This window comes from Acipenser ruthenus, chromosome 30 (genome assembly GCF_902713425.1).
Source record: "Acipenser ruthenus chromosome 30, fAciRut3.2 maternal haplotype, whole genome shotgun sequence".
Taxonomy (NCBI): domain Eukaryota; kingdom Metazoa; phylum Chordata; class Actinopteri; order Acipenseriformes; family Acipenseridae; genus Acipenser; species Acipenser ruthenus.
The window spans coordinates 14383565-14397974 of NC_081218.1; the positions used below are offsets into that span (position 1 = coordinate 14383565).

The 14410-nt window shown below is 39.0% G+C and overlaps 1 protein-coding gene across 1 annotated transcript; it reads left to right on the top strand.

Moving 5' to 3' along the window:
* The first annotated feature begins 400 nt into the window (after positions 1–400).
* On the top strand, positions 401–14285 carry LOC117965954 (F-actin-capping protein subunit alpha-1). Its single transcript, XM_034911095.2, has 10 exons — positions 401–555; positions 9264–9327; positions 9596–9647; positions 9863–9926; positions 10291–10497; positions 10707–10786; positions 11010–11088; positions 11666–11737; positions 12092–12154; positions 12730–14285. The coding sequence occupies exons 1-10, from the start codon at positions 517–519 to the stop codon at positions 12868–12870; spliced, it is 861 nt and encodes a 286-aa protein (XP_034766986.2). The 5' UTR covers positions 401–516; the 3' UTR covers positions 12871–14285.
* The last annotated feature ends 125 nt before the right edge of the window (positions 14286–14410 follow it).

A 14410-nucleotide genomic window follows, 5' to 3' on the forward strand; every position in this document is an offset into this window, starting at 1 on the left:
TTCACACCCAAAACCTCTTTAAAAAAGCTCAACACCCGCCAATCAAACACGATCAAAGACGTCAGCTCACACAGTAACTAAAAAAACTGACTTATATATTTTACACCAGTGAGATGCCAGGCAGAATAAGACAAGAATGCCATCTGCTTTTCGAAACCATGTAGCAGCCGGGTTTGTTTGTTTGTTTGTTTGTTTGTTTGTTTTTCGTATCCAGACCACGTATTGCCAATAAAAACACCCACATTAATAAACCCGGGTTCTTTCTGAAGAGCAACGACAATACAGTCTCTCTCTCTCTCTCTCTCTCTCTCTCTCTCTCTCTCTCTCTCTCTCTCTCTCTCTCTCTCTCTTTCTCTTTCTTTCTCTTTCTTTCTTTCTTTCTTTCTTTCTTTCTCTCTTTCTTTCTTTCTTTCTTTCTTTCTTTCTTTCTTTCTTTCTCTCTCTCTCTCTCTCTCTCACAGAGCTGTGCTGTTCCCATCATGCATTGCTGAGTGGGTTTGGTCCAGACGAGCCAAGATGGCCGATTTTGAGGAGCAGCTTACCGACGATGAGAAGGTAGGTGTCTCGTTTTTAATTTCATAATACCTGCCTACAGATAAACACCTTTTTAAAAACTATCCGGCCGCTCGGTCTGTCTGTAGCAGTAGAAAAGGCGCGACGGCGTTTCGAGCCGTTCAGTCCGCGTCCGTGCCACGCAAATCGCTCAGGCTGTTTTATTTAATGCATAGAGAATAAGACTACCGTTCTTTAAAATATCTTTTGCGTTTTTAACGTGTATGTGTGTATTTTTTTATATATAGTAAACCGTGTTTGTGAGTTTCTTAACTGTGGTATCTCTTAACCCCTGTTCTAGAAGCGTGCTTCATTTTGCCCTAACAACATTGAGTTTCGTTCAAACGAATTAGTTTAACTCCGTTGTACCCCTGACAGAATAATATTTTATTAAAGTTATTTTGGCAGAAATGAGGTAGTCGTATTATTATTATTAAATGGATTTTTGTTTTAATCTATATCAATAGTAATAACTGCATCGGGCCTGTTTCGTGTTATTGAGGCTCGAGCTACTTCCTGTTTGCAAGTGTCCCCTCCCTGAAAATAATTTAAAACTGGCTATGCGAATGTGAACCCTTAGTCCTTTGCTTTGTTTTATCCACAGGTATTATTCATTGACTTCAGCTGATACGCTTTTTAGTGTCATTCTAGTTTGACGAGCGTCATTCGCTCGGAGTAAATGTATTTAACTTGATGTCTACTTTTTAATCGCAATGTTTTTCCGTAATTGAAGTGGGTGAACAGATATATGGGTTGGTGTTTACCTACAGTGGAGCTGTGCAAATGATTAGATCTGCCTGTTGATACACGATGAAATGGCAGATGGTTACACATGTCATTAAAATATAACAGCAAGCGGGATACTGTTTAGTTGCCTTTAACTGTTGCACTATTTTGTACAACGATCAGTTTCAAGTTCAGGAAATAGCATTGGCTACGTATTGCGCAACAGTGTAAGAATTTGAGGAGATAACTAAATACATATGTTTTTCATAAACGTGTTCCTTTAAAAACAGTAGATAATATATACATATATGTTCAGTGCGGAACTTCTGGACAGATGTGTCGCCAAATACAGTGAGGCTGTTGCTGCAGTCATAGAGTTTCGTTCTTGCTTGTCAGTTCTGTCCGCTTTGAAATCCAAATGTGGTCAGGCAAGGGTGCGGTAGGTTCCCTGCTCTGCCGTATTGCTGACACCAACAGTGTCTGATTGCAAACTGTTAGCGGCAGACTGCAATCAGAAGGCTTGCACGAACAAGAAAGCGGATTGGAGTCCTGACCAGGGGTAGATACGCTGCTGTTTATTAATACCCTACTGTAGCACCTGGCCAGGGAGCTGAAGCTGTGATGGTGACGGGGTTGGGCTGTGCGTGCATAACTATGCTTTATTACACTTTGCCATACTTATATAAGGGTTATATTGTCCTTAAAGCAATTATTATTATTATTATTATTATTATTATTATTATTATTATAATTAATAATAATAATAATAATAAATAATAATAATGTTATTATTATCATCATCATTATTGTTATTGTTGTTATTATTATTGTAGAATGTTTCTTTGCAATTTTCTGTACATCTTTTATTTGACCTAGTGTGGGGTTGCCTGTCAATATAGAAATGCATTAAACAGTCTGTAACATTACCAAGCAACTTTATTAGACTAAATGGCATTTTCATTGACGTTTATTTGCACACTCAAGATAAGTCTGAGAGATGCATTTTCTAATGAATGGTAACTATTAATCATTTGAAAGCATGCAACTGATTAAATGTAAAATACTTTTTTTTAAAACTGATTATCGTGATTACATTTATAACTATAGTCTTAAGACAGCCAATATAATGCATTGATTGATTGATTGATTATAACCTAGTGCAGGTTATTGTGCTATCATATAAATGAAACGGCATCTGAAACCGTTGATCAGAAATGCAGGAATTTACACTATACATGTTGATGGCATTTTTTTTTTTTTTTTGCCTACAAAATCATAAACTGAATAACAGGGTTGCTACAAAGTAGTTATTGGAAGAAAGAAAGAAAGAAACATACTTTTAAATGAATTATTCATTAAGGTGTTACTGATATAAAAACATACAGTCTGTCACAACATCTTTGGTGGTCCATCAGACCCTACAGGGCTTTTGTGATTCTTAGTCTTTAGTCTTTAAAATAGATATGACTGCAGACACTCAAGGCCTCCTCCCTTAGTCTTCCTGAGCACAGGGGACTGATCATAATCTTAGAGTAAAAGCTAATGCACGGGTGGTACTTTGTGAAGGTTGGCTGGTTGTGCATGCAGGAGAAACACTCAAACCGTTGCAGGATGTGAAAAGTCACGCACTTCTATAGAGGCCAGAAAGGGGCTCCAAATTGTAGCAATTATTGAATAGCAGTTACAGATTTTAGTAAGCTTAGCTAATGCAGAAAAGAGCTCAGGTGTGACCGATTTAGCTGTGTAGTAAAGACTGGAGCTTTATTTCCACCCCTGAATTACAACTGTAGATGCAACACCACCAGATGATCATACAGTAGAAGTATGCAGTGAGATAGGCAGTCATTTAAATCTGGGTGATTTCATAACCGTGGAGGCAGCAGCAACAGCAGCAGTATGTGCTCTGATTTATAGTGAAGCTCAAGCCAAGGTGTGGTTTCACTTACACAGCTGCACATGTCTCCTGCTACCCCTGGGCACAGGTTTGCAATGCTGTATAAATCCAGTTCACTTGCTTCACACCGTTCCAGTCACTTGGTTTTATTTATTCCTGCAGAAACCGTGCCTTGAAGCACAAGGGAGGCTTCCTGCATTCTGTCTGGGATACACCTTCTTTTTACAGCGCTGTAAAACTGCTGCTGTTGAATCACTGTGTTGAAATGTCTGAATTCTGGAGGGTGGTGACCTGGCACTTCTTTATCATCTTTCCTTTCTGGTGCCCTCTCCCTTCCAACAACACAATGATACCGCTCTCCATAGCGCTCGTTTCAATCCACTAACACTTTCAACAGTAGCTTTTTACGGAAGTGTTTAACTACTTGTCTTAACAACTGAACAAAACACATTCATCTGTGAATTATTATAAGTTGTAAACCTATAACTCGATTAGATATGAAGCACGATTCAGATAAGAAAGGCACGGTTTCTGATGGAGACGTTTCACTCCTCGAACGGGGCGTTATCCACCGGGCATCGGAACCTCCTGACGGCTGTTGATGTTGTCAGGTTGTCTGAGGTTGGACGCAGTGGAAAGCAAGTCGTTTGTTTGTGGAGCTGGGGCTGCTCTGGCTTTCTGCACCCTCACTGTAATGAACATGAGCAACATACAGTAGCAAACACATGAGTCTTAGTTAATAGTTCACACACAGTAGAGTTCATGTGATAATTTAGTGGTAATTGGAGCTAGTTCCTGTATGTGTTTGTCAGGTTTAAATTGTACTACAGATAGGCTTATAAGTAGGGGTCTACCTAAATCGCGATTTTGCAGAAATTGAGGGGTTACTGTGAAATTCACCTCTTTTAGTTTGGAGAGAAAAAAAAAAGAAACCTTGTTTAAATGAACTACTGCACAACGCAAACTACTGCACAAAAAAACCCTTCCTTAGACAAACATTTACAAAAAAATACACCAAAGCGGTTAACGTTCTTGTTTACTGTTCAGATGACAACGGTGTTTTAATCAGCCTATCAGTGCATCTGGACTGGCTTTTCTGTGACCTGTACTGTACAGTAGGGGGTGGGACAAAATCACTGCTGCATTGTTTTCATTTAGGGTGCTAAAATCTAGTTTTCAGCATTGGAGGTAAAATGCCAGAAATGGACGACAAAGCAAAAAGTGCAAAGTATATTCATGTCAAGATATTTCCCAAAGAAACTGGACGTGCAGATGGAGGTAATTGTTTTGCACATTTTGTAATGTGTCTTTGGAGAAAATACGATTTCAGAATCGCACATTAAACGAAAGGCTGCTACAGAGGCTGCTGAACAGAACGTAAAATAAACAGCTTTCAGAAAACAAACTGGAGAGTCAGCGCAGACAAAGTATTCCTGTCGGTTGTAGCCAAGTTAAATCAGTACTACAGGTACGATCTAGCACAGCCTCCTCGCTTCAAACAACCTGATACTTCCTTTTTAAACTGCGTTTAAAAGGTAGAATTTTAGACATGAATAGACACGTTTTCTTTTTTTTGACTTGGTACTAATAAAATTAATTATTGGATGGGATAAATAACATGACAACAAATGTGCTGCATATATTGCCTTTGTTAAAGAATGCCAGATGCCCTTGGGTAACCGATTTTTGGGACTGTTTCTAATTGATTTCCACATCTGTAGAACTTGGCAAAGCTTTGCCTTACACTTCAGTGGATGCAGAACGTGCAGTCTCAATGTATGGGCAAGTCCACACCAGACAGAGAATGTCGGCAGCAGCTGCTGGGGGGATGTTGCATGCTTGCCTTTAACAAACGACAGCACTCTGTTTTAGTAAGGAAGCAAGTACCACTATTATTAGGCTTTTATAGTGCTCTGAAATATTGTCTGCTTAGGTTCATTTAATGTTTAAACAGGTTCGTGAAACGTCAGCTGAATCCTAATTTTATTCCATAACCTACCCTCAAAAAATCCGTAAATTTACTGCGATTTAAGTAGAGCCCTACTTACAAGGTACTTGTTTGCATTTATTTTCTGTTTGTTTTGTTATGCTGTACTGTGGTTTCATTTCAGTGTTTAAAGTTGCACAGCAGATGAGTAGCTTAGGGTATAAACAGAACCTTTGCTTGGTCGTTGCTTTTGACATTTCTTCTTATCCAGGCAGCTTGTAAAAATGTCCAGAATTCACTGTAAAGCTGTAAATGACAGTGGTGTTGCACCACACCAGCTCTAGTCATTTTCTGTGTTTAAACCCCATGTTTTGCCCGGTTTAAATATCCACGAGCAAAACAAATTCCCGAAATGAAAGACACATCTGGTTGTCGCACGGTGCGGGGATGTGTTTGCACTGCTAGTCCTATGCATACACGAGTCAATACTTACAAGGTTTTAAAACATTTGCAGTTTCTGTTAAGAAAATAAATGGTGCACTCATTGCAAGTTGGAGCAAAGTCTTGGTAAACCTCATCCCTGCAGCGAAGCAGCTGTTAGCTTTTGTGGCTGGTTTGCAAATGCGACGTGCTGACGAGGACAGAGTTGTATTGTGTTGTATACACGGGTGCTTACTGTGTTAAAGTACTCATGGTTAGATATAGTAATCCATGCAGTAGGGCTACCATTTGCATTCAAAATATCCTTTTGTCTAAAATAGTTTTTTGCACAGCACTTCCAGTAAGTTGCTAAACAAGTTGCATACTTTGATTTCTAGTTTTGATAACTGTCACTGATAACTAACCAGTCTCCAATGGGGGTAGCAATGCGCAGACTAACTGCAGATAGAAAGAGAGACTTGAGGGGTATAATTCCAATTGGTCTAGGAAATAAAAAACTAAAGCAAAGCTGAAGTTTTTTTTTTTTTCTTTTATGAATCCCCATCAGATCCCAGTATAAAATTACAGCTTTAAACACTTCTTGTCCTTTTTTTTAAAATTATTTTTAAATACTGTTTTGATTCTGATTATGTTTCAAAAGACAGTGTGGCATAGTAGAGAGGGTGATATCGGTTCCATGTATCAATATGAATTCATATAAATAGGATTTAGTTATGCAGTTATAGTGCTTCTGTATCTATTATATATCAAGCATTAAAAAGAGCTTAATGCTAACCTACTGTACTGGACAGATACAATCATAATGCAGCCAAGTGATTAATATTGTCCCATTCATCTTATTATCATATCACAATTAAAGCTCTCAACTCTTCATCTCTTAATTGAAAGAAGAATTTCCAAACCATTTAAAGGATTGTATAATATAATAATGAATCATCAAACATGAACGATATTCTTCTGAAATAAGCACCGCGTGAGTTGTTATAAACAACGGACCACAAAAAAAAAACAAAATCCGAAACCTGTTTTGAGTTGATGCCTTTTCCCAGCTTCCTTACAGAGAACTTTATTTACTGAAGATTCAGAGCTCCTTTAGTGCTACTGTACACTATTGGCAACAGAATCAGTACCACCTTAACACATAAGGAGGCAGTGTGGTCCAGTGGTTAAAGTCCAGGGCTTGTAACCAGAAGGTCACCAGTTCAAATCCCACCTCGCCACTGACTGACCCTGAGCAAGTGACTTAACCTACTTGTTAAATCCATGTCCTGTTGCAAGTGACTCTGCATATAATGCACAGTTCACAGCCTACCTCTGTAAAGCGCTTTGTGATGGTGGTCCACTATGAAAGGTGCTATATAACAATGCAAATGTTATTATAAAAGCCGATTCCAAAGCAAGCTCAAGGCAGTTTTTTGGAATAAACAAATTACTCTGATCAAATTTAACTGCAAAAATGATGTTGTTTCATACCATTACAGTGTTTAATTCCTCTCAAGTTAGTCCAACATTATCTCAGCTAGTTAAATCCTAGTACTTCCTGAGCAGATGGGTTCTGATGCAGAGAAACACTATGAATTCATTATTGGATAAATATAACTTGGAGGAACCACTCCGTACAATTGAAAATATTGTAGAAAGGGGAAATAAAGTAACATTTCTACTTGTGAAAAACTTTCAAACCAGAGCCCGTAGACCTTAAAAAGAGCTCTTGTTTGCTCAGTGAGTATTTAAATACATAAACGAACAGGTGTGTCAAAAATAACTGTGTGTGTGTGTAACCCTATAAACAGTATTGTAAATGGGCATTGTTGCACAGCAGTGTAAAGAATGCAGTCAGCTTACTTTGACTGTCTTGTGGTACTGCCCTTAAATGAATAAGGAAAACAAACACAGTTTCTCTTTGACATAATTTCAAGTTTCAGCATCCTTTGGTATTAGCAAGGTTTGCATTGCAGTTTGTTTGTGTTCGGGTCAGGGTGCTTGGACCACAACTTGATAAGAAGGTGGGTCTGTCACAGACAGTTTTACGTAACTGTAATTGATTACAGCTGTTATCTGAAATGAGGCTTGTATGGGAACACCCTTGCCGTCTGCTACAGTTGAGTCTGCCTAGTTCATTAAACCATCTGTTTGACATTTTTATGGCTGTTGTGTAAAAAAAAAAGGCGCTTGGTGTTCTGAGCAGTAAGCAGCACGGGAAGCTTGCACCAGTGCAGAAACGAGAAGTGGGGACTTCCTGAGTGCAGAGCGTTTACTTAAAATGGTAAAACTAGCTGACTTTGAGAGGCAGGAAGTACTGCACTGCTCAGAATCGCCTGTCCCAGTCATGTTTCTCAACATTGCTTGCCATGCAGGCTTTTTATATATTTCTCCATTAAAACAGGATTTGATCCTTGCTTTACAGTACAGTACATCCACTTTCGGTTGGATAAGAGGTCATTGCAGTCTTAAAAGCTATTCATGCATTTAGCTGATCCTGCTAAAAGACAATCAACCACTTTTGTGTCGTGGCTTATCCTACCGTTTCTGTAGTTTTAATACGGACCCGCAATTCCATTTTCGCTCATTACATGGGAACCGCTTTCCGCACCGATTGTGAGACTGAATCGGAATGTGGCTAATTCAGCCTGGTCATTTACACTTAAGAGCATTTTAAATAGGTTGATGCTACTGTCGGCTTCGGTTGGGCTGGGAGGAATATTTCCTGTACATGCCATCGGAGCTAAACAAAATAGATTCTAGCCCTTCTCGTAGCCTGTGGAAGCGTGCTGTAGACAGACGGGAAAGGAGTGGGGTCTGTCTGGCGTTCGTTTAAATCCAACATCAGAAATGCTGGGCGAATCGCACAGTTCTAGACCTCTCTCTCCGTTGCCGAGCATAGTCACACAAACTTTGCCCTGAAAATGGGGAACAGCTTTACCTGTACACAGTCAGAGAGCAGTAACCTGCCACAGGCTGCCTTTAGAATCGTGTACAACCTGTGCTGAAGTGCCTTTGCTGGCAGGGTGGCAGTCACACTGCCTGCTGACGTGTGCAGTATTGCCTGCTAAGAAAAGCACAGGGTAGAGTTCCCGCTATCTAAGGAATGACACGGCTGAGGAATCTGCTGAACAGAGTTTAGTTTCAACCCTTCCCTGCAACCCTTTCTTTTAATGTTTAAATCACTGCAGGGGGCTTGTGGTGACTACGTGCTGCACCTTGTTTTAGTGATCCAGTTATAAGTGTCATACCAGAGCTTTTTGCATGGTTCTCGTAGAGAGAGTCTCTGGTGAGACCGTTCAGCACTGTGCTTTCTTGCACCTTCTTTTTCTTGCTCTGCAGTTGCATTTTGTGTTCTACATTGAGAACTGGGCTGCATGCTTGGGATTGACATGTGTTCGTAGGATCTAGGTCACATGAGTCATGGTGACCTACTTGGGTTTCTAAATATGTTTCTAAGTGAATAATTGAGCCCTGTGGTTGGGTAAAGGGTAAGGCTATGTTATAATACTGCAAATCACAAGTATAAACCTTCAGTGTAAACTGGCATTTACCACATTTTTCATTTTGAAAAAAAAAAGTCGACTTGATTTAGTATTTCCAGTCGTCTTTAATAAAACAGAAAGGATTTTGTTTCCTGCTCCACGTACTCTTCATTGACATTCCTGCTTGTTGCTGCTATAGATTGGTTGTGAACATGTGTGTGTGCAGTGTTTTAAATATTGTTATTCTTTTGTACAGGTGCGCATAGCTGCCAATTTTGTCTCCTATGCACCGCCAGGAGAGTTTAACGAAGTCTTCAATGGTATGTGACCTCTGTTACTCTACATAAAAACATTTGGGTTCGAATCATGGGGTTTGAACAAGTTTCTTTTGAAGTTTCATTGCAAGTCTCACTCTAAGACAACATTATAGTGGATCTATACCCCTCCCATAGCAGGGAGACTGCACATTGAAGTCTGTGTGTCGCACCTTTACATCTCTAGACCACCAATTTGCATGTATATTTAAAACTGTGATGTGGAAAAAAAAACTTCAAAATGAGAGATTGAATCGCCGAATTTGCTTTTCAGATGTGCGGTTACTGCTCAACAATGACAATCTTCTCAGGGAAGGGGCTGCTCAGTAAGTATTTGTTGCTTTTATACCAAAAGGGAGGCTGTTACCCTTACCTTTCTGCAGAGTTAATCCTGTGTTTTATAATATAACTGAAATGAGGGAGGTGGGGGCAGATGAATACTACAGTATGCATGCTTCAGATTGGGTCTGGGGGTAAAAAATGACTTATTTCACCTCTGCTGAAGATGAAATGTCAATTATTATTATTTTTTTTAATGCAGTGCATTTGCCCGTTACAACATGGATCAGTTTACCCCTGCCAAGATCGAAGGTCATGACGATCCGGTAAGTTGTACATGTCTAACGATCAGAGCGACATCAAAGAGAAATCGATACATGCAGGCCGCCGTTTTATCGACCAGGTGTTGTGCAGCAGTATCAGATATCTTCTGCTGATTAGGGATGTTTTCTGTTAAATCTGGTGGCCAGTACCTGTTGACTGTCTGTCTGCCAATGTTCAGCTTTGAATTTCACACCTGAAGGAAATAGACAAGCAAATATTAACAATTCTGCCTATGATCTCTGACTTGCGGGACACCCCATGATTTTAGGATTTAGCTGTCTATGGAAATTCCCCAAAACTAAATCCTTAAATCCACTGTAAAACTAATGTTTATTATTATTTTTTATTTTTTTTTGCCCACAACAGGTCCTGATTACAGAGCACGGGGATCTTGGCCATGGGAGATTCTTTGACCCAAGGAACAAACTTTCATTCAAATTCGACCAGTTGAGGAAAGAAGCCAGCGACCCCCAGCCCTATGAGGCAGAGGCGGCTCTCAGACCCTGGAGGGATGCCTGCGACAGCGCCCTGCGAGCGTACGTGAAGGATCACTATCCCAACGGAGCCTGCACTGTACGTACCCCCAGAATCCAGGGTGCTTTTCAATAGCCGTCAACACAGGAGGGGTCAATTCCTGTGTTTCAATTGCAATTCCTTTTTAAAATCCAGTTCCTTCGAAGGAATTGTAATTGAGCGTTTGAGACGTTAATTGTTGTGATTTGTTCAGCTGCTTTTCATTTGAAGCCCATTTTAAATGTAAAATATTGCTTTGATTCCTGTAGGTTTACGGTAAAACCATTGACGGACAGCAAACCATTATTGCCTGTATCGAGAGTCACCAGTTTCAACCCAAAAACTTTTGGTAAACTTTTTTTTTTCTTTTTAACAATGTTTTTAATTACTTTGTGGTCTTTATTCACAAGTTGTTTTTTTTTGTGTTGTAAATAAATAGTGCTTTGAAAAACAGGGGGTGAATTAATTATGAAGAGGGTTTTATAAACTAATATACATTTTAATTTATAAAAAGCTTTCTGATTTGCTGCAACGTAATGCCCACAGTGATTGTGCACTCTTGTCTGTTCCAGGAATGGCCGCTGGAGATCTGAGTGGAAATTCAACATCACCCAGTCTACTGCTCAGGTGGTGGGAGTCCTCAAGATTCAGGTGGGAACCTCTTTAAAAAAAGGAAACGAATCCTTGTGTAGAGTCGCGTGTTATCGGGCACGGGGTAATTCTGCATGGTGAGAACTTACTGGTGTAACGTTCTGCTGCGTGATGTTTTCTTTGCGTGATATTGTGATGCACAAAAAAAGCACTACTCACAGCAGCTTCTTGTATTCTAACACATGGGTCTGGAATACATGATGGTGTTTTAAACTTGATTTGTAGCTGGTAAGTCTACATGCTTCCCTTATCTCATTAGGGTTAAGCCTTTTTATAAAACAGGCCATCATTTTTATGCTTGCAGTAGATATATATATTTTTTTTTATTATATGGGTATTTTTCCATGTGACTGGCTTGTTGGATTGCTCTCAAAATATGTATTTCATGTTGGGGATATTTCCATTTTGGATTTGCATAATTAATACGCATCAAACCCTGGGTGTAGTACAGAGCACTTTTGTTACTGTAGTTTTTTTTTTTTAATTAACAGATGCAATTTCATGCCTGTTTTTAACGAGCTGTGGTTGTAGTGGCACCGTCCATCGGAGCTAAACCTTGCTGTGTTTTTGTTTTTAGGTTCATTACTATGAAGATGGTAATGTCCAGCTGGTTAGCCATAAGGATGTACAGGAGTCCTTGACGATTTCTGTAAGTATATTATTATTATTATAATATTCACCTGGACATTGGATTCCTCACATTGATTAAAAGAATTCTAGAATGTAATATTCACCTGGACATTGGATTCCTCAGATTAATTAAAATAATTCTACAATGTAATATTCACCTGGACATTGGATTCCTCAGATTAATTAAAATAATTCTACAATGTAATATTCACCTGGACATTGGATTCCTCAGATTCATTAAAAGCCAAACCATTTTTTCAATGCAAGTGTTAGGACAGAGCTGCCAGATACTGTAAACTGAACCTTTTCAAACCATTGACTGATGTGTTGCAAGTTTTTGTAAGGAAGTCTTAATCCTGTTTCCTTTCCATAGTCTGAATCTCCAACTGCAAAGGAGTTTGTTAAAATTATTGACAGTGCTGAAAACGAGTACCAGGTAAGACCAGAGCGAAGTTATTCCTGTTGGCTGGTGGGTGGCTCTTTATTTATTTCTCGGCAGATGCCCTTATCCAGAGCGACTTACTTTGTAAATGTGATTTTTATAACTGTATCGCATTGCAAAATATCACATTATGAAATATCACATTACAGATAAGATCAGCTGTAGAATACAATAGTCAGTAGTAAATAAGAGCACATTCAACTAAGACGAAAAATACAGTAAATAATTACGTTTGAGAGCGATTTCAACTAAGACCAGTTAAACTTATAGTAAAGATCTCCGCACAAGATTGTTTCTCAGGATCTCAATTATTACCATTCAGTTACCCCGTACTCATAAGATCATTTATCTCGGGATCTTGAAAATGGAAGTGGTTTTTGTTTTGTTTATGGTCTCAGCAAGCCACTGTAGTTCTGCAATACACTTGTGTGTTTTTGTTTAGTAGTCTTGAAAATTAGTTGTTTAATTTTGTATAATGAGAAGTTTTTGGTGTGTGTTTTTTTTGTTGTAGAGATGAGATGTTGTAGGACAACCCTGGTCTTTTTAATCCTTTTTTTTTTTTCCTCCAGACTGCCATCAGTGAGAACTATCAGACCATGTCAGACACCACGTTCAAAGCCTTACGCCGTCAACTGCCTGTCACCCGCACCAAGATAGACTGGAACAAGATCCTCAGCTACAAGATCGGCAAAGAGATGCAGAACGCTTAGTGGAGACGTGCATGAGATTGCTGCTCTGACAAACGTGTGCAAAGAAAAAAAGAATTGAGGTGTGGTCTCACGAAATGTGTGGTCTGACTTGAAACGAAATCAAAGAATATTGGAATCGGTTAGGGGGAGGGGAGAGGGCGGGGGGGAGGGGGGGGGTGTTCACATCGCTAGGGCTGTTGGAATCTTATTCTGGTAAGCGCTGACATCTTTAAGAAATTAAGTATACTAGGCCTACTTTTCAAACAGTCGGTGGCATTTTCACTTTTCTGAAATCCCAACACTGTGAGGGTTTAATATAAAAAAGCATAGTTATGCACAATTAATAAATAAATATTTATGTATATCCTAGCTGTGAAAGCCCAAACACACAGGCCTTGACCTTGTTTCCCCTACTCAAATGGCACTCTAAGCAGTTAAACACAAGGTAAAGATGAATTGCTTTTCGTAGTGCATTTAAAAGCTTCACCCCTGGTATAGAAATGGGTTTGCCGTACGCGGTCATGTATCAAAGCCACGGTCTTTTTCAATAAAAGTTTAAAACCTCTTTTCCCATCGTAAACGTTTCTGTGTCATGTTACGTTCTTTTAAAAAGGCGGTTTGATTATGCAATTGTTTCGGATACAGTTTCTCTTTTAGTCTTAACACAGCGTTCCTCCTAAGGCTGCCCCATGTTTTCCAGGGTGGGGGGGTGGGGGGGGGTAAACTTGCTGGGTGAAAATCCAATGTAAATGAGATTAATAGTGCTTCCTCTATGCATAACACCCCCTTATGTGATATGCAGCATTAACTACCCCCTTCTCCTGTTACAGATGTTAGCTGTTTTCTGCCCTAAACTAATCGCTCTCTTGTTTATAGAGCAATTACAATAAAAACAATTAATCCCAACTGATGTTTTTGCTTTCCTTAGATTATTATTTTTTTTTTGTATTCAACTGTATGAACAAAAATATGTAATTCAAAAGGAATAAAAGATTTGCACCAAATTTAAAATGTTTATTTTTTTTATATAGAGAGATTATTTCTTGTTTTCGGTTGTACAATGGTGTATTTTGAACACACAATTCATTTCTACAGCTATGGTCCCTTATCTTCGTAAATCATCTCTGTAAATCTAGGATGGTTGTATGTGTGTTGAATGCTTTATCAAGCGGTTTTAGCGTCTGCAACGTGTATTATTGGGTTAGTTTTCTGATTCACATTAGTGAGACCATACCTTTCTGAATACTGTGCTTGGGCCAAATGCATTGAAAAGTCAATACTGTGTCTGTGAAAAGCGACTCTTCCTTATTATTACATCTGTTTTTGGAATGAAATCATCTGTATTATATTTCATCAATGTCATCCATTTATATCTCATGGGTCCCATTGTGTAAAATCATTTCAATGGACAATACACTGCGAGTTATTCTATTCTTGTCAATGTTTTTTTTTTTTTTTTCTTTGTACATTCTGGAAGCAAATGTGTTGCCACTGTTACATTCTGGAAGCAAATGTGTTGCCACTGTTCCATTCTGGAAGCAAATGTGTTGCCACTGTTCCA